The following is a 20,917-nucleotide window of genomic DNA, read 5'->3' as shown; positions in this document are numbered from 1 at the left end:
AAAGAACGAAAATTTCAGGATGTATATTGTATACATTTCTCTGACATTAAATGTACATATTGAATTTCTTTAAGTAGAGGGTAGTGAATTGCACATTTGTCTGTGGAGGCCAGACCTTTAGGTATACTTAAAGTGGAGGCTGATATGTTCTTGGTTAGTCAGGGTGTCAAGGATTATAAAGCAAACTTGATGGGCCGAATGGCCTAATTATGCTTCTATGTCTTATGGTTAAGGGTGAACGGTGAAATATTTAAGGGGAACCGAGGGAGTACTTATTCACTCAGAGGGTGGTGAGTGTGTGGAACAAGTTGCCAGTGGAAGCAGTGGGTGAAGGTTTGATTTCAATACATGAGAAATTTGAATAAGAACATAGATGGGAGAGGCAGAATAAGTTTGGCATGGACTAGATGGACTGAGGGGCTTGTTTTCTGTCCTGTAGTGTTGTACGATTATGACTTTAGAAACTAAGTTTTTCCATGGGAAGGGATCACAAACAAAAGGGCAAAGGTTTAAAATGATTTGTAAAGGGAATATAAGAGGAATGTTTTTAAACAGCTATCAGGAACACTTGCAGAGTAGGTGGTGAAGAGCGGCACAATCTCTAAGAGGCATTTAGACAGGACTTTGAAAAGGTGTGGCATGCAAAACAAATGCATGGTAGATAGGAGCTCATTTCAGTGCTGTACAACACCATGAACTTCAGAATGGAATCAAAATTCCTTATACAATTTTGTACACTACCTAACCTTTCTACTTACTCTCTAGAAATTCAATCTCAGCATCTTCAGTCTTCACAGACACACAGTTGAACATCTTGGTAGGCCCATCACTCCTCCTCATTGTGCAGGTAGACAGACTGTGCAGAACACTTGTTTTCCCTGCCCCATCAAGGCCAACCACAAGAATGTGTTTCACATTTTCTTCATCCTTTCAGAACAAAAAAAAGATAAATGCTTAAAAATGAATTTGCTCTTGACAAAACTTGATAAAAATTGACAAGATGAATTTCTATCTCCTTCACTCAGTTTCAGGGCGCATTTGACCAGGAAGTGGCCTGGTCGAGGGAAGTGTCTGGTGTGAAAAGTGCTAGGCTTTGGCACGAGAGTCTTCGGCGAGGAGACTACGCCTGGCACAATTGCAGAGGGTGAAGACATGACCGCTAAGCTGATTCAGTGTGCTACGTGCATGATGTGGGAGATCAGGGACACTGATGGTGCCCCCGGCTGCTACAGCTGTGGAAAGTGAATCTAGATTCAGCTTCTGAAGGAGCATGTTGCAGCACTGAAGAAGGAACTGGATGACCTCAGGTTTATCCGCAAAAACAAGGGTTTTCTGGACAGGACCTACAGTGAGGTCGTTACACCGAGGATACCGGAGGAGAGACAGGGGGCAACGATGAGGAAGGAAAGGATGCTTGAAGTACAGGAGACCCCAGGGGATGTACCTCTCGTAAACAGGTTCACCTTCTCGGAAGCTGTCAGGACAGAAGATACTGCCAGTCTGAGAGGCGGACAGGTCTGCGAGCCGAAAATTGGTGCAGAAGCAGAGCCGAGGAGTCAGACATCAGGAAGAGCCGTGGTAGTAGGGGATTCCATAGTAAGAGGTACAGAAAGGGGTTTCTGCGGCAACAGGCGAGATATAAGGATGGTGTGTTGCCTCCCTGGTGCTAGGATCCAGGACATCACGGACCAATTGCAGGGAATCCTCAAGGGTGAAGGTGAACAGCCGGAAGTGGTAGTGCATGTCGGCACAAATAGACAATAGGTGCAGAAGTAGACCATTCGGCCCCTCGAGTCTGCACTGCCATTCTGAGATCATGGCTGATCATTCACTATCAATACCCAGTCCCTGCCTTGTCCCCATATCCCTTGATTCCCCTATCCATCAGATATCTATCTAGCTCCTTCTTGAAAGCATACAGAGAATTGGCCTCCACCGTCTTCCGAGGCAGTGCATTCCACACCTCCACAACTCTCTGGGAGAAGAAGTTCTTCCTCAACTCTGTTTTAAATAACTGACCTCTTATTCTCAATCCACGTCCTCTGGTACTGGACTCTCCCAACATCTGGAACATATTTCCTGCCTCAATCCTATCATAAACGTTTCAATCAGATCCCCTCTCAATCTCCTCAATTCCAGTGTGTACAAGCCCAATCTCTCCAATCTCTCTGCGTAAGACAGCCCTGCCATCCCAGGAATCAACTTAGTGAATCTACGCTGCACTTCCTCAATTGCCAGAATGTCCTTCCTCAAACCTGGAGACCAAAACTGTACACAATATTCCAGGTGTGGTCTCACCAGGGCCCTGTACAAATGCAAAAGGACATCCTTGCTCTTGTACTCAATTCCCCTTGTAATAAAGGCCAATATTCCATTTGCCCTCTTCACTGCCTGTTGCACTTGCTCATTCACCTTCATTGACTGATGAACTAGGACTCCTAGGTCTCTTTGCATTTTTCCCTTACCTAACTCTACACCGTTCAGACAATACTTTGCCCTCTTGTTCCTGCTTCCAAAGTGGATAACTTCACATTTATTCACATTGAATGACATCTGCCAAGTATCTGCCCACTCACCCAGCCTATCCAAGTCTCCCTGTATTCTCCTAACGTCCTCTTTGCATGTCACACTGCCACCCAGTTTAGTATCATCAGCAAACTTGCTGATATAGTTTTCAATGCCCTCATCTAAATCGTTGACATAAATCGTAAAGAGCTGTGGTCCCAATACAGAGCCCTGTGGTACTCCACTAGTCACCTCCAGCCAGTCCGAGAAACACCCATTCACTGCTACCCTTTGCTTTCTATCTGCCAACCAGTTTTCTATCCATGTTGAAACCCTGCCCCCAATGCCATGAACTCTGATTTTACTCACCAATCTCCTATGTGGCACCTTATCGAATGCCTTCTGAAAATCTAGGTACACAACATCCACTGGCTTACCCTCGTCTAACATCCCTGTTACACCCTCAAAAAACTCCAACAGATTAGTTAAGCATGATTTGCCCTTGGCAAATCCATGCTGGCTCGGCCTAATCCTATTTCTGTCATCTAGATGTGCCACTATTTCGTCCTTAATAATGGACTCAAGCATCTTCCCCACGACTGACGTTAGGCTAACAGGGCGATAGTTCTCTGTTTTCTCCTTCCCTCCCTTCTTGAAAAGTGGGATAACATTAGCCACTCTCCAATCTTCAGGAACTGATCCTGAATCTAAGGAACATTGGAAAATGATTACCAATGCATCTGCAATTTCCTGAGCCACCTCTTTTAGAACCCTCGGATGCAGACCATCGGGACCCGGGGATTTATTAGCCTTCAGTCCTACCAGTCTACTCATCACAGTTTCTTTCCTAATGTCAATCTGTCTCAATTCCTCTGATATCTTATGACCCTGGCCCATCCACACATGTGGGAGATTGCTTGTGTCCTCCCTGGTGAAGACAGATCTAAAGTACGCATTAAATTCTGTTGCCATTTCCCTGTTTCCCATAACAATTTCTCCCAATTCATTCTTCAAGGGGCCAACATTGTTCTTAACTATCTTCTTTCTATTCACATAGCTAAAAAAGCTTTTGCTATCCCCTTTTATATTCCTGGCTAGACTGAGCTCATACCTGACTTTTTCTCTCCGTATTGCTTTTTTAGTTAAGATCTGCTGTTCCTTAAAACTTTCCCAATCATCTGCATTCCCACTCATCTTAGCCCTGTCATACTTCTTTTTCTTTAATGCTATACAATCTCTGACTTCCTTTGTCAACCACTGTGGCCCCTTCCCCCTCTTTGAATCCTTCCTTCTCATTGGAATGAACTGCTTTTGCATCTTTTGTATTATCCCCAAGAATATCTGCCACTGCTGATCCACTGTCTTTCCTGCCAGGGCATCCGCCCATTTAACTTTGGCCAGCTCTTCCCTCATGGCTCCGTAGTCTCCTTTATTTAATTGCAACACGGACACCTCTGATCTGCCCTTATCCCTCTCAAATTGTAGATAAAAACTTATCATCTTATGATCACTACTTCCTAATGGCTCCTTTACTTCAAGATCACTTATCAATTCCTGTTCATTACACATCACCAAGTCCAAATTAGCCTCGTTCCTGGTTGGCTCAAGCACAAGCTGTTCCAAAAATACATCCCTTAGACACTCCACAAACTCCCTATCCTGGGGTCCAGCACCTACCTGATTCTCCCAGTTCACCTGCATGTTGAAATCTCCCATAACAACTGCATTACCTTTAGCACATGCCAATGTTAACTCCCTAATCAACTTGTACCCAAAATCCACGCTACTGTTTGGGGGCCTGTACACAACACCCATTAGGGTCTTTTTACCCTTACTGTTCCTCAGCTCAATCCACACAGACTCTACTTCCCCTGTTCCCAAGTCACCTCTTGCTAAGGACTGAATCTCATTCCTCACCAACAGGGCCACCCCACCCCCTCTTCCCATATTTCTGTCTCTACGATAGCACGTATACCCTGGTACACTCAATTCCCAGGCCTGATCCCCTTGCAGCCGTGTCTCCGTTATCCCAACAATATCGTAGTTCCCCACTTTCATCTGAGCTTCAAGCTCATCTGTCTTATTTCTGACACTACGCGCATTCAAGTATAGAATTCTTAGCCCATTCCTCCTCTCTTTGCTTAAAACACTGTCTACTGTACCTAACCCAGCTCCTTGAACTTCCATCGGGCTAATTGCACCTTGAATTTTGATGACCTTCTCAAGATCACCCAAACCTTCTACACATTTAACCCCATGCTCCTTCTGACCAACCCTCTGTACATGTAACTTTTCCAACACATGTTCTGTCTCACCTTTCTCCTTTACACAATTAATATTTGGGAAACGTGTATTCCCCACCTGTCCCTTATCCTTCATCATATCATCTTCTCTCGTATTCTGGATCCCTGCCCCCTGCACATCTAGTTTAAACCCCCCCGAGCAGCACTGGCAAACATTCCTGCAAGAATGTTAGTACCCCTCCAGTTCAGATGTAGACCGTCCCTTCGAAACAGATCCCAATGTCCCTGGAACAAAGACCAATTATCCAAAAACCTGAACCCTTCCTTCCTGCACCATGCTCTCAGCCTCGTATTAATGTGCATAATCATTCTATTCTTCGCCTCACTCGCACGTGGCACAGGTAGCAATCCCAAGATTGTCACCCTGGAGGTCCTGCCTTTCAGCTTCCCTCCCAACTCCCTGAACTCTCTAAGCAGGACCCCCTCACTCACCTTACCTACATCGTTGGTCCCTACATGGACCATTACATCTGGGTTCATGCCCTCGTTCTCAAGAATAGCCTGCACCCAATCTGAGATGTCCCGGACCCTGGCACCAGGGAGGCAACATACCATCCGAGACTCCCGATCTGCCCCACAGAATCTCCTATCTGCCCCCCTGACTATAGAATCCCCTAAAACTATTGCTCTATTCTCTTCTCTCCTCCCCTTTCTAGTTGAGGGACATTTCAAATGACATCAGGAAGAAGAGGAAGGACATTCTGCAGCGGGACTTCAGAGAACTCGGAAGAAGGCTGAAAAGCGGGACTTCCAGGGTGGTTATCTCTGGTTTGCTTCCAGTTCCTCGTACTGGAGAGGGCAGGAACAGGGAGATAATGGATCTGAATGTGTGGCTGAGGAACTGGTGCAGGAAGCAAGGATTTACATTCTTGGACCACTGGGATCTGTTTTGGGGTAGGGATGAATTGTACAAAAAGGACGGGTTGCACCTTAATAGGCGGGGGACCAGCATTCTGGCAGACAGGTTTGCCACTGCAACATGGATGTGTTTAAACTAAGTAGTGTGGGGGGGGGGGGGGGGGGAGGGGATGAACTGGAAACATAAGGATGGAGTTAAAGGGAAAGTGAAAATAAGAAAAGTTAAAAAGAACAACAGAATCAATGGAGTAGAAAGCTCAAGAAGAGATCATACAGTATAGCCAAGTGAAATAGGAATTGAAAGAAGAGGGGAGTACCAAATTAAAAGTATTATATATGAATGCACAAAGTATAAGGAATAAAGTAGATGAGCTTGAGGCTCAGTTGGAAATTGGCAAGTACGATGTTGTGGGAATAACTGAGATATGGCTTTAAGCGGACAGGGAAATGAATATTCAAGGATATACATCTTATCGAAAGGACAGACGGACTGGCAGAGGGGGTGGGGATGGTCTGTTGGTGAGGAATGATATTCAGTCCCTTGCGAGGGGGGACATAGAATCTGGGGATGTAGAGTCAGTATGGATAGAACTGAGAAATTCTAAGGGTAGAAAGACCCTAATGGGAGTTATCTACAGGCCCCCAAACAGCAGTCTGGATGTAGGGTGTAAGTTGAATGAAGAGTTAAAATTGGCACGTCACAAAGGTAATGATACAGTTGTCATGGAAGATTTCAACATGCAGGTAGACTGGGAGAATCAGAATGGTACTGGACCCCAAGAAAGGGAGTTTGTGGAGTGCCTCCGAGATGGATTCTTAGAACAGCTTGTACTGGAGCCTACCAGGGAGAAGGCAATTCTAGATTTAGTGTTGTGCAATGAACCGGATTTGATCAGGGACCTCGAGGTAAAGGAACCATTAGGAGGTAGTGACCATAATATTATATGTTTTAACCTGCAATTTGAGAAGGAGAAGGGAAAATCGGATGTGTCAGTATTACAGTTGAACAAAGGGAACTATGGAGCTATGAGGGAGGAGGTGGCCAAAGTTCAATGGAACAATACCCTAGCAGGGAAGACAGTGGAGCAACAATGGCAGGTATTTCTGGGAATAATGCAGAAGGTGCAGGATGGGTTCGTTCCAAAGAGGAAGAAAGATCCTAAGGGGAGTAAGGGGCGGCCTTGGCTGATGAGGGAAGTAAAGGGCAGTACAAAAATAAAAGAGAAGTATAACATAACAAAGATGAGCGGGAAACCGGAGGACTGGGAAGCTTTTAAAGAGCAACAGAAGATAACAAAAAAGGCAATACGCCAAGAAAAAATAAGGTACGAAGGTAAACTAGCCAAGAATATAAAGAAGGATAGCAAAAGCTTCTTTAGGTATGTGAATAGCAAAAAAACAGTTAAGACCAAAATTGGGCCATTGAAGACAGAAACCGGTGAATTTATTATGGGGAACAAGGAAATGGCAGATGAGTTGAACAGGTACTTTGGATCTGTCTTCACTAGGGAAGACACAAACAATCTCCCAGATGTAATAGTGGCCAAAGGAATTAGGGTAAAGGATGAACTGAAGGAAATTTATATTAGGCAAGAAACGGTGTTGGATAGACTGTTGAGTCTGAATACTGATAAGTCCCCGGGACCTGATGATCTGCATCCCAGGGTACTTAAAGAGGTGGCTCTAGAAATTGTGGACGCATTGGTAATCATTTTCCAATGTTCTATAGATTCAGGAACAGTTCCTCCTGATTGGAGGGTGGCAAATGTTGTCCCACTTTTCAAGAAAGGAGGAAAAGAGAAAACAAGGAACTATAGACCAGTTAGCCTGACGTCAATGGTGGGAAAGATGCTGGAGTCAATTATAAAAGAGGAAATTACAACACATTTGGATAGCAGTAGAAGGATCAGTCAGAGTCAGCATGGATTTATGAAGGGAAAATCATGCTTGACTAATCTTCTGGTTTTTTGAGGATGTAACTATGAAAATGGACAAGGGAGAGCCAGTAGATGTAGTGTACCTGGACTTCCAGAAAGCTTTTGATAAAGTCCCACATAGGAGATTAGTGGGCAAAATTAGGGCACATGGTATTGGGGGCAGAGTACTGACATGGATTGAAAATTGGTTGGCTGACAGGAAACAAAGAGTAGCGATTAACGGGTCCCTTTCAGAACGGCAGGCTGTGACCAGTGGGGTACCACAAGGTTCAGTTCTGGGACCGCAGCTGTTTACAATATACATTAATGATTTAGATGAAGGGATTAAAAGTAACGTTAGCAAATTTGCCGATGACACAAAGCTGGGTGGCAGTGTGAAATGCCAGGAGGATGTTATAAGAATGCAGGGTGACTTGGACAGGTTGGGTGAGTGGGCAAATGTATGGCAGATGCAGTTTAATGTGGATAAATGTGAGGTTATCCACTTTGGTGGCAAGAACAGGAAGGCAGATTACTATCTAAATGGAGTCAAGTTAGGAAAAGGGGAAGTACAACGAGATCTAGGTGTTCTTGTACACCAGTCAATGAAAGCAAGCATGCAGGTACAGCAGGCAGTGAAGAAAGCTAATGGCATGCTGGCTTTTATAACAAGAGGAATTGAGTATAGGAGTAAAGAGGTCCTTCTGCAGCTGTACAGGGCCCTGGTGAGACTACACCTGGAGTATTGTGTGCAGTTTTGGTCTCCAAATTTGAGGAAGGACATTTTTGCTATTGAGGGAGTGCAGCGTAGGTTCACAAGGTTAATTCCCGGAATGGCGGGACTGTCATATGTTGAAAGACTGGAGCAACTGGGCTTGTATACACTGGAATTTAGAAGGATGAGAGGGGACCTGATTGAAACATATTGACACACTGGAGGCAGGAAGCATGTTCCCGCTGATGGGTGAGTCCAGAACTAGAGGCCACAGTTTAAGAATAAGGGGTAGGCCATTTCGAACAGAGATGTGGAAAAACTTTTTCACCCAGAGTGGTGGATATGTGGAATGCTCTGCCCCAGAAGACAGTGCAGGCCAAGTCTCTGGATGCAGATTGATAGGTAAACTACCACAATCTTTTTATGAAGCATCCATTTCCTTAAATTTTAAAAAAGATAAAGACCCTACTATATGTGCTTTATACAGACCAATATTTTTGTTGAATGTAGATTTTTAAGTTCTTTCTAAAATAATGGCAATTAGATTGGAAAAAGTGTTGCCCAAAACTATTTCAGAAGATCAGACAGGATTTATAAAAAATCGTTACTCATACTTTAATGTTAGGAGATTATTGAATATTATATATACTTCCTCACCTAAAATTCCAGAATGTATTATTTCATTGGATGCAGAGAAGACATTTGACAGAATTGAATTAAAATATTTGTTTAATACACTTGAGAAATTTAATTTTAGTTTAAAGTTTATATCCTGGATTAAATCGATACATCATACACCTTTGACCTCTGTAGTTACAAATAGTCACAGATCTCCCTTTTTTAGGCTTTTTCATGGTACTAGGCAGAGCTGTCCTTTAAGACCTTTACTATTTGACATTGCTTTAGAACCCTTGACAATTGCTTTTCGAGATTCACCAAATATATTTGGCATTATGCGGGGCAATGAAACACATGTATCATTATATGCAGATGACTTGTAATTATATATTTCTAATCCAGAGAAATCCCTTCCTTCAGTAATATCATTACCTGCTCAATTTAGTAGCTTTTCTGGTTATCAATTAAATTTTGCTAAGAGTGAGTTATTCCCATAAAATACACAAACTTTAATTTACATTTAGATTGGCTACAGATTACTTTATGTATTTAGCGTTTAAAATTACTAAGAAACATCAGGGCCTATTTAAGGCTAATTTCTTATCTTTAATTGATCATATTAAACAATTATTAACTAAATGGTCTCCGATGTCCTTATCATTAGTTGGCTGAATCAATGCTACTAAGATAATAGTTTTACCTAAGTTTCTTTATTTATTTCAGGTAGTACCAATTTTCATTCCCGAATCCTTTTTTGATATTATTGATTCCAAAATTTCTTCATATATATGGCAGGGTAAAAATCCAAGGTTGAGTAAGAAATACTTACAAAAATCCAAAAAGGATGATGGTTTGGCAATGCCGAAATTTAGATTTTACTATTCAGATTACTATCATCTGAAATTTAACCTCTTGGACCCAAAAGTTAGATAAAACCCAAAGTCCATGGTGGTTGAATCTTGAACGTGAGTCTGTGTAAGGATTTTCATTGGAGTCTATTTTAGGGGCTTTACTCCCCTTTGCATTTACTAACTTGAATAAACAAATTACTAACCCAATAATTAAATATACAATACAAATATGGTTTCAATTTCATAAATTTTTTGATTTGAATAAATTTACCCTTTCTAGCCCCGTTTTATTTAATTTTTTTTCAACCATCCAGAATTGATCAAGCCTTTCTTCTTTGGAAAATGAAAGTAATAAACTATTGTAACCCCTTGGGTCGCCTCAGGCTCGCTCAGCTCGTTCTCGTCTAGGGGGAGCAGCCTTCGGCCCTGCCAAACTGGGTAATCAGCTGGTGTGGATGCTGTGTGATGTCCCCGCCTCGCCCAAAAACAGACAGTACACCATATGCGATTAAATGAGTACAATTTATAAAGGTTACTATAACTAAGTGATTAATAACGATACAGTATATATGAAGAGAAAATTAAAGAAAAGGCGCCAAACTTATCAAAGTCCAAACCACTTCGTGCATAGCCGTTGGAGATCAATTACTGAAGTCTTCTAGCCACCATTCGCTCCCCTCCGAACTCCTCGACTCGCAGCTCAGGACCCTCCGAACTCCTCGACTCTCCAAACAGCTCAGGACCCTCCGAGTGGTCAACCAAGCACATCTAGCTTCATCTCCCCCCTCCTCGGAGAATCTCCCGGCCTTGGACCCCCCTTTGGGGTCCGATCCTCGCCCAGTTTAGAGCATTGCGTCCTCTCTCTCGACCCCCTCGTGCCGACCTGCCCAAAAGCCCGTCAACAAAAGCTTACAGACTCAGAAGAAAGAACATTAATCCCCATTTGGTTTACAAAGGAATACCATTCTCGTTATCAGTAAATTAGCATTCCTGCTAGTTAACAAAAAGAAGAAACCCTCTTTACACTCTCCCTCCACCAAATAAAAGTCATGTCCTCATGACTACTAAATAACTCGCCACCTTTCCTGCCAACACACCGTAACCCAAGCACAAACAGTGACATCTCCTCCCCACACAGTAACCCTCACGCCCTGTTTTTCAGGTGCTACTTAGGCCAACTATCTGGGAGTTCCCTAACCCTTCTGAGACCTCCGTACCCCCTCACCTAAACCCTTCAGGCTCGGACACAACTGGGGATACCTTGGGCCCACTACCAACTCCTCTCTCAACCTCTCACTCATGCCCCACACTGCACACAGCTAACCCTCCCCGCTACACCTGACTCAATGGGAGAAGGGCCAAAGGTCTCTTCCTCAATCGAGGGAAAGTCAGCAAAAGGCAGCATGTACCACACATCCAGCACATCATCCATCGAATCTGTATTCTTCCTCAGTCCTGTGATCAGTAGCTGCTGTTTGATCTTCTCCAAACGGAAATACGTGGCCTGCACTGCTCCCGCAGTCTCTTCAGCCTCCTGTTCAGTATTCACTGCACTTCTCTCCAGCTTTTTCTTCCTCATGACTTCTTCCAGATCAACTTTCAGGTTTTGCACTTCATTTGAACTGTCGATGGTCACCTTCAGGTTCCCTTCAAGCCTCCGCTTCTCTCTTCTGAGATTTGTCTGTAATTTCTTCACCTCCGCAAACTCCCCTCTCCGGGTTCTCAGTTTGCTATTACCCTCAGTCAGACAACTTTCTTCATTCTCTCCAACTTGTAAGTCTTCCGAATGGTTCCAGATCACTTTCTCCAGTCTCTCCGTCTTCATTTCAAACTTGGTTCCGTAGAGACAGTCACTCACGAGCTGCGACCTTTGCCAGCCCTGGCACGTGTCCCGAAAACACTTTAACTCGGTAGTTCTCAGCTGCTCCTGCAACGACCTCACTTCATATTCTCCTGAGGCAAATCCAAACACCAAGAGATCATCCACATACACCAAAACTCCAAACGCCTCCATATCCCCTATGGTCTTCCACCTGCCCAGCAGGAAGGTTGCAAGGGCTCCAGATATGCCCTGTGGCATCTTTTCGGACCCGAAGACTCCTAGGGAATTTATAACAGCCGTCTTCTCCTTGTTGGCCCCACTCATCGGGATCTGGCAACATCCACTCCTCAGATCCAGCACCTTAAACCATTTCGCACCACTCAGACAGGCCATCGCCTCTCCGGCCCTCAGGGCCATATTCTGGTCACTGACAGTGCGCCTCTTCAACGCAATACAATCCACACACACGCTGCCTATGTCTTCCACGGCTTCAGGGGCCAGTCGCCGCAACCTCTCTCTCTCCGAGGTGTCTTCAGCAGTCAACTCCGCTCCCTCGTGGTATTTCGCAGCGTCCACTAAGAGGGTCTCACCCTCAGATACTTCCCCCAGGCCGTACCGCCACTGGCTCTTGTTTGAATTCGGTATCAGCCCAATGCTGCTACACACGTCCACACAAGCAGCTCGAAACTCTGGGTGCATCGACAATGCCTCCAAACAACGCTCACCCGCCTCTTCCGGGCAGGCCCCCAAGCACACCAGCAGGATATTGGTCCTCTCTAGAACAGAAACGCTGCCCGTCTCAACAGGGTCCGGACACATCAGCATTAACGATTCATGAACCTCAGTCTCCTCCACATTTGCCTCCAAGAACTCCATTTTCACTGACCAACAACCGTCGTCTGGATAATCACCGGCACTGGTACCCCGAATCTCCAGTGTCCTCAATGTCGTCAAGGATAAATGCTTCCAATAACGGTTATGAAACAAACTGTACAGCAACTTAACCGGCGCCCCGGTGCCCAGGATGGCTTTAACTTGACTTCCATCCATCCGTAACAACACCTGTGCGCGTGGCCCCTCTAAACCTTCAGGAATAGAGTCTGTTCCTTTCGGGAGTTCCTTGGTACATTGCTGGGAATGTGCTCCCCCAGAGACCCCAAGCCGTTCCCCCACTGGGCCTCCTCTAAGTTTCCCGACACCTCTCGAATCAACGGAACAACTGATCCCCTTGGCACCACAAGCAATTTATCTGCCCCTCTAGGCAAAAAGAGATACCCTAAAAACTTCCCACCAATCTCCTGCCACGGATATGATAAGCCCCCCAGCTGCGGCATTTGACTTCCAGTCGAACCACACGCATTTTCCCACACTTTCCCAGAACTGGCAGCGGTCACTTCGAGGTAATTGCGCCCGACAGTTCTAACAAAGTCACCAGCCCGCCTACTCAAACTTTCAACCTGTCCCTGTCGCTTTCCCTCAGCCAAGCACTGCCACTCACCCAACAAATGAGGGGTCCGCTCTGCCCACGCCTCCGCCCCTTTAGGGCTGGACGTTATTCCAACAACCGAGCGGAGCTCACCACTGCTGAAACATCCCAACCTGTCACTCCTCACTCTCCAAACAGTACGGACAGCCCATGGTCCCACCACCATTTCGTCAGCACTAGTCGGAAATCGAACAACGACCTCCAGGCTAGCAACAGCAGCCACCCCACCCAACACACACGTAACGATAACCAGCAATCACACACCCACAAAGGCACACCAGCTCTTCGCCGCAGACACAATCCAAAAAGGGCGATCCCACAGCTTCCACAGAAATCAACCCCGGACGAGCACCCCACAATGTAACCCCTTGGGTCGCCTCAGGCTCGCTCAGCTCGTTCTCGTCTAGGGGGAGCAGCCTTCGGCCCCGCCAAACTGGGTAATCAGCTGGTGTGGATGCTGTGTGATGTCCCCGCCTCGCCCAAAAACAGACAGTACACCATATGCGATTAAATGAGTACAATTTATAAAGGTTACTATAACTAAGTGATTAATAACGATACAGTATATATGAAGAGAAAATTAAAGAAAAGGCGCCAAACTTATCAAAGTCCAAACCACTTCGTGCACAGCCGTTGGAGCTCAATTACTGAAGTCTTCTGGCCACCATTCGCTCCCCTCCGAACTCCTCGACTCGCAGCTCAGGACCCTCCGAACTCCTCGACTCTCCAAACAGCTCAGGACCCTCCGAGTGGTCAACCAAGCACATCTAGCTTCATCCCCCCCCCCTCGGAGAACCTCCCGGCCTCGGACCCCCCTTTGGGGTCCGATCCTCGCCCAGTTTAGAGCATTGCGTCCTCTCTCTCGACCCCCTCGTGCCGATCTGCCCAAAAGCCCGTCAACAAAAGCTTACAGACTCAGAAGAAAGAACATTAATCCCCATTTGGTTTACAAAGGAATACCATTCTCGTTATCAGTAAATTAGCATTCCTGCTAGTTATCAAAAAGAAGAAACCCTCTTTACACTATTTTTGTGATTTACTTATGGATAACTGTTTTATGTCTTTTGAACAGTTACCTAATAAATACAATTTTCCTAGATTGCACTTTTTTTAGATACTACAGATTAGAAATCTTTTGAATGTTATTTTGCCTACCTTTCCCGATGTCATATCAATCTGAAATTATGGGGAGAAAATTAAGTTTAAATCCCTTACTAGAGTGTAATAGCAACTGTCTACAATTTGATCATAAAAATCCCTTCAGGTATATCTGATAAAATAAAGAATAAATGGGAACGAGAATTTAAAGTAAGTATATCCATAGAAGAATGGGAAATGATTCTTAAATTAGTTAATACTCCTTCAATGTGTGCTAGACATACTTTAATATAATTTAAAGTGGTTCATAGAACATATGTCAAAAGACAAACTAGCCCATTTTAATTCCCATATAAACCCTATGTGTGACAGGTGTATCTCTGAGGTTGCCTCTTTAACCCATATGCTTTGGTCCTGCCCTCTTCTGAAAAAATATTGGAAAGACATCTTTGATATTGTTTCAGCTGTTTTACATATTGATTTACAACTCCATCTAATTACTGCAATTTTTGGATTACCAATGATTGATTATAGTTATTTATCATCTTCAGCCTGCTGTTTGATACCATTTGTTACGCTGATGGCCAGAAGATCCATTTTATTTAAATGGAAGGATTTTGATCCCCCTACTACACGTCAATGGTTTTCTCAAACTATAGCTTGTTTAAACCTAGAAAAAATTAGGAGTGGCACGGTTAACTCCTCGATTAAGTTCGAGGAAACTTGGAAGTCTTCTATTCAATATTTCCATACATATAACTTCAGTTGATTTTTTTTAATCCTTTTTCCTAACACTTAACCGTTTATGGAAGGAGGAACGGAGTCAAGGACAGAATAATTATAATTAACAAATTATGGCAGCCCGAGTTTTTTTTGTTTTGTTTTCTGTTTAGGGGTTTTTTTTCTCTTTTGAACAAATCTTCTGAATTTTTTCCTGTTTCAATTATCAAGAACGCAGGTGGATATGTCTGGATATGATATTTGGAATTTATGTTTGTGTGCATTATAGCTATTATTGTAATCCTGTTCTCTTGATATTGTTATTATTGATATGTTCATTTAACTGATTATAATGTAATAAAAAGATTTTTAAAGAAAAAGAACTGCTCGTAGCATTGCTAGAAAGGCAAATCAAAACCCCCGTTTGACTGCAAAAGACCTTCAAGAAGATTTAGCAGACTCTGGAATGGTGGTGTACTGTTCTACTATGCAGCAACACCTACACAAATATGACCTTCGTGGAAGAGTCATCAGAAGAAAATCTTTCCTGTGTCCTCACCACAAAATTCAGTGTCAGAAGTTTGCAAAGGAACATCTAAACAAGCCTGATGCATTTTGGGAACAAGTCCTGTGGACTGATGAAAAAAGGGTGCAGAATTTCATGAAAAGAACACCTCTCCAACTGTTAAGCACGGGGGTGGATCGATCACACTTTGGGCTTGTATTGCAACCAGTGGCACGGGGAACATTTCACTGGTAGAGGGAAGAATGAATTCAATTAAGTACCAGCAAATTCTGGAAGCAAACATCACACTGTCTGTAAAAAAGCTGAAGATGAAAAGAAGATGGCTTCTACAACAGGATAATGATCCTAAACACACTTCAAAATCCACAATGGACTACCTCAAGAGGCACAAGCTGAAGGTTTTGCCATGGCCCTCACAGTCCCCTGACATAAACATCATCGAAAATCTGTGGATAAACCTCAAAAAAGCAGTGCATGCAAAATGGCCCAAGAATCTCACAGAACTAGAAGCCTTTTGCAAGGAAGAATGGGCGAAAATGCCCCAAACAAGAATTGAAAGTCCCTTAGCTTGCTATAGAAAGCATTTACAAGCTGTGATACTTGCCAAGGGGGTGTTTCTAAGTACTGACCATGCAGGGTGCCCAAACTTTTGCTTCGGGCCCTTTTCCTTTTTTGTTATTTTGAAACTGTAAAAGATGGGAAATAAAAAAAGTAACCTTGCTTAAGCTATTAAAGAAATGTGTCATCTTTAACTTTATGCCTTTTGGAAATCAGGTCATCTTTTACTCGCTTAGCTATTCACAGTAACAGAAATTTTGACCAGCGTGCCCAAACTGTCTACAAACTTATATTTTCTAAGATGAGGGGCCCAAAACTGTTCACAATACTCAAGGTGAGGTCTCACCAGTGCCTTATAAAGCCTTAGCATCACATTCTTGCTCTTGGACCATTGGTTAATCAAACTAGAATCCACTGAAAAAAACTTTACTGAACACAGTAACAAATTTCACCCAATTTAAGCCCACAACTCTCATGTTCCTTTACAACTTCTCCTCTCTCACTTTAGCCCTATGCTTTCTAGTAATAGACCTCCCTCCCCCATGTTCATTCTTTTCATGGCTGTGCACACTTCTACAAAGGTCATCCTCAGCTTCTTACACCTCAGGGAAAAAGGTGACAACCCATCCAGACTGCACTTATTGCTCATGCCCTTCACACCTCAGAACAAGGAGTGACAGAATAATACACTACAGGAATGGTTCAACTTGTCTCTGCTTACCAAGTTGCCTGCCTAAGGTAGTCCCATTTGCCAATGTTTGGCCCATTTCCCTCTAAACTTTCACTATACAGTGTCACTACAGGCCTGAAGGTCAAACATGTCTATGCCAACTGTGTTGCCCAGCAAGTGGGAGGAGCTAAAGACTGCGCCAGAAGTTTTTGCAGACCCTGAACGACGAATTTGAGCTCATTCACGAAACAGCTTAAATCTCTTGTTCTCATGTCTCTTTTTTCCCTTTTCAATGTGGCTAGGGTCCTGTCAGAGCCCATGATCTACACTGTGCTCAGACTATGTTCTTCACAGAAGTTCTTGCTTTTCAGAATTAGCCGAGTGGCCTGCATTTTGGGATCTACAGGAGCAGCTGAGAAGCCATGTGCCTTTGGGGCGTGGCCCTGTGGATGACCCGATCCGTCACTGAAGCTTCGCAGGAGATTGAAACATCAAAACAGTGGACATGGCTGTCAGAAGCCTCTGTACTCAAGCTATCACACTCTCTCTCTGGTGAGAGAGAGTCTGCTGATTCTCAAGTCGGGAGAACAAAAATAAGCAATGCTGCAGATTGTAGCATCAAAACAGCAAGCTGTTGGCCTCACCCTCGCTGTGACAAGAGCAATACCTCTCTCTCTCATTAGTTAGAGAGTGGGCCTGTTGAGATGTTGAGGTGTTATAGTTTTGGATGGTCAACAGATCATGGTTTCTGGGGGTGGGGGGTTGTTATTGCTTGATGGGTGTTGGTGGAGGGGCTGATACTTTTTGCTGGAACAAAGAGGGAAGGGGGACTTTGGGGTTCTAATGTTTTTCTGTCATTCACCTGGAATACTTTCTGTTTCATGGATGTTTCCAAACAGTAAGGATTTCAGGTTGTATACTGACATTAAATTGAACCACTGATCCAGTCCAAGCAGCCCACCTTTGGCTCATAGCCCTCTAAACCTCTCCTATCCATGTATTTCCAAATGTCCTTTCAATGTTATTGAACAGAATTCCAAGTAAAAAGGCTATTCATGGAAGCTGGAGTTGTGGAAATTCAGGAAGAGTGGTGGAATTGAAACGCATTGCACAACTTGGATATGCCACACATGAAACTCAGAAACTGGGATACAAAGTTCAGCACAAAGGAAATTAAGTCCTTATTTGAGTTTTAATAGATATACCAGAAAACTTGTTCCCCAATACAAAGGAACGATCTACAAAATAAAAAGGAAGATAAATTGCAGAGTGAAAATGACTAATTTGAGGAAGTACATAGACCACATTTGAGGTGAGTTTTGCCCTTTGGAGAAGAAGGGAATGCCAGTGACAATGTGGGTTAAAATCCAAAACTGGGTTAAGAGAGTTTTTTTTTTAATTTACTTTTACCCCACATAAGTTCTGTAAGAATTAACTTTACTTCGTATCTCAAATAATTTGAGAGTTCTGTAATGGTGAACTTCCACTACCTGAACAGTTGTCTTGCATTATGTATTTAAGGATATGAAGAGGTTTTCTACATTATTATTATGGGAAAAATAAAATAGATACATTTAAAGCACAATTCCTAAATTGGAATGAGTGGATCAATTCAGAGGATCAGAATCAGTTTGGCCTGATCTTGCAATAGTGGCATAATTTAAATGTAAACCATTGGAAAGGTTATCTTTTGTCTTCAAATGCTGAAGATTAAGATACAGATACCAGAAGCAAAAGCGAATAAATGTAAACTTGTGTTTATGGTGAGGGATGATGGTACTGTAAGAGTTGACTATATTGCAAGCCCAGGCACTTCTAGCACAGTTGCAGGCGTTTTGATAGAGTAAACCTCCTTCGTATAGGGGCACACCACTTCCACAATATTTTACCAACACACAACGTTAGTTAAAACAAGTTCGAGGGCCCTCAGGATATCCTGCTCCTCATACTAATGCTTCTATCGTGAACTCAGTCTCATAGTTAATGTCGCTGAAAATTAAAGTGGCCTTTTCCATAATACTCTTTACGGTTTTCCTCGCTGACCATCAATTATATTTGCTTTGAAGGGCTTGTCTCATGGAGAGAGAAAATAAAACAAACTATAAAGTGAGGATTGCTGTTTAAAATTACTCTTACAGTCTGGTGAACACAATGGGGAATCTATTCAGAGGAAAACTTAAAACTTGAAAAGTTCAGACTGCTAATCTTGTCTGATCCCATCTCAGTTGAAATAAATATTGACAATGCAGACTGTTTTTTCTGTCACACAGCTCGGCAAGAACATTCTGATTTGCACTACTTCCTAGTATTTCAGCACAAATTGTCGCGTAATCCCGGCCTTTTAAAGATCAGTAAATGGATAAAGGAGAAACTCTCGGCCTTACCTCCGGCCCCGGCTCATTCACCCGCCTCTCCTCCTCCTCCGTCCCGATCACCGGCCTCTCCCCCGAGCCAGTCTTGACCACTGGCCTCTCGCCACCGAACCATCTGCCCCAGGCGGCGTAAAGGACTCCGCCGACCAACGCCACTGCTACCCCGAGCAGCCCAGTGCGATAAATCTGCTCCAGCATCAGCAGCACCAACACGGCCCGATTAAGAGTGGAAGTGGTTGAACGCACACGGTTTCATTCCGAGCTCGGAGCCACTCCCAGGCTGGAAACAAGGCCTCTCCCCTCCCCTGCCGCCGACACGCCCTCTATGAGTGGCAACCTTGGCATTGTGAGCCAGTGCAACCGTCAGCCGGAGGAGTAGCCTCGCCGCCCGGGCCCTCCAACCCAGAGAAGGACGTTACACAGAGCCAGAAACTAAAGAGCCGTTTTCTCTTTACAGAGGTCAAAACCACGGTGAACACATTTAAAGCGCAGGGACAGGCCTATACAATTTCCATATTCCTCTATTGTGGTGAACTATGTGCCTGTCGGGACACGCCCCCTGCTGACTGCTCCTGTGGCTCCTCCCACAGGCCCCTGTATAAAGGAGATCTGAGGCCTGACGCTCGGCCTCAGTCTCCAGGACATAGTATGATGGGCACTCACTCCTGGTTCCTTCTTCCAGTCAATAAAAGCCGATATCTCGCCTTACGTCTCAGTGTGAGTTATTGATGGTGCATCATCTATTCTCTTACCTAAGAGCCTCTTAAAAGGCTTACCTTACCTATCACCCCACCCTCACTAGACATCTTTAAACTTTTCTCCTCTTATCTTAAATGTATGCCAGCTTGTATTAGACATTTTGACTCAGGAAAAAAATCATACTCTCATAATTCTATAAAACATCCGTCAAATCTCCCTCATTTCAGCCTCCACCAATTTAGAGAAAACAACACATTTGTGTTCTTTTAGCAGATACCTTCTTATCCAGGCTTCTTGGTAACCTCTAGACCAGTGGTTCCCAACCTTTTTTTGGTCATGCCCCACCTAATCACCTCTAAAATCCTGATGCCCCCTGTGGTGATAGATAATTCTTATTATTCAAAAAGTGAACTCCTATTCACCTGGAGGAAGCCTAAAAGACCATTAACTCGGTTTAAACAAGCTTCCAAAGAACATGGCATTCATGAAAGAGAAAAATAAAAGAACCAAAGGACTGTTAAAGTTCTGAGGAAGAAATTACTAAGAAATTGTAAAAAAAAGAACATTAAGTGATATTAAAATAATAATAATGATAAATATAATAAAACAATGCCGATTCGTTTCTACAGCATACAAAGACAGATACACCGTTTAAAAGAGATGATGCAATGTACACACCTTCACACCACCAAGAACCAAAAGCTACTGCATAAAGCAGCATTGGTGCGAACTCGTACGAGTTTCTTACACGTTTGGACTTGTTCATTCGTTCCTCCCTACATCAGTCAATTCATTAATTTAATTATGAAAGCCATTTGATGGTTGTAATGATGGTGATACACTATATATACAGTACATACGCAATTACACATGTACATACACACAAGTATTTTTATGTATGCATACTGTATATACACATATGTATTAACTCGCGCACACACACTCATACTCACACAGACTTACTAGAAAAAATTCACTGTTAATAACTCATTCTCGAATTGCCCCCCTTAAAAATCAAATTACGCCCCACGTTGGGAACCACTGCTCTTGACCCTCTCCAAAGCCTCCAAATCCTTCCTATAATGGGGTGACCTGAAATGAATACCATACTCCAGTTGTGCCCAAGTAGAGTTTTATAAAGCTGCAACATAACTTCCTGGCTGTTGAACTCAATGCCTCAACTGATCAAAGCAAGCATGC

At 43.6% G+C, this 20,917-nt stretch overlaps 1 protein-coding gene across 1 annotated transcript in view; it reads right to left on the bottom strand.

Annotated features, from left to right (window-relative positions):
- The window catches only part of arl9 (ADP-ribosylation factor-like 9), a 55,778-nt gene extending 36,230 nt beyond the window's left edge, over nt 1-19,548 (bottom strand). The window contains exons 1-2 of the mRNA XM_059989804.1: nt 19,031-19,548; nt 759-927 (exon numbers count right to left, since the gene is read on the bottom strand). Coding sequence (XP_059845787.1) covers nt 759-927; nt 19,031-19,216 — 355 coding nt within the window. The 5' untranslated portion in view covers nt 19,217-19,548. The remainder of the gene's footprint in view (nt 1-758; nt 928-19,030) is intronic.
- Between the last annotated feature and the right edge of the window lie 1,369 nt (nt 19,549-20,917).

Source organism: Hypanus sabinus, chromosome 14 (genome assembly GCF_030144855.1).
Source record: "Hypanus sabinus isolate sHypSab1 chromosome 14, sHypSab1.hap1, whole genome shotgun sequence".
NCBI classification, from domain to species: domain Eukaryota; kingdom Metazoa; phylum Chordata; class Chondrichthyes; order Myliobatiformes; family Dasyatidae; genus Hypanus; species Hypanus sabinus.
Note: the sequence above shows the minus strand (reverse complement) of the source record. Positions and strands in the feature narration are given on the sequence as shown.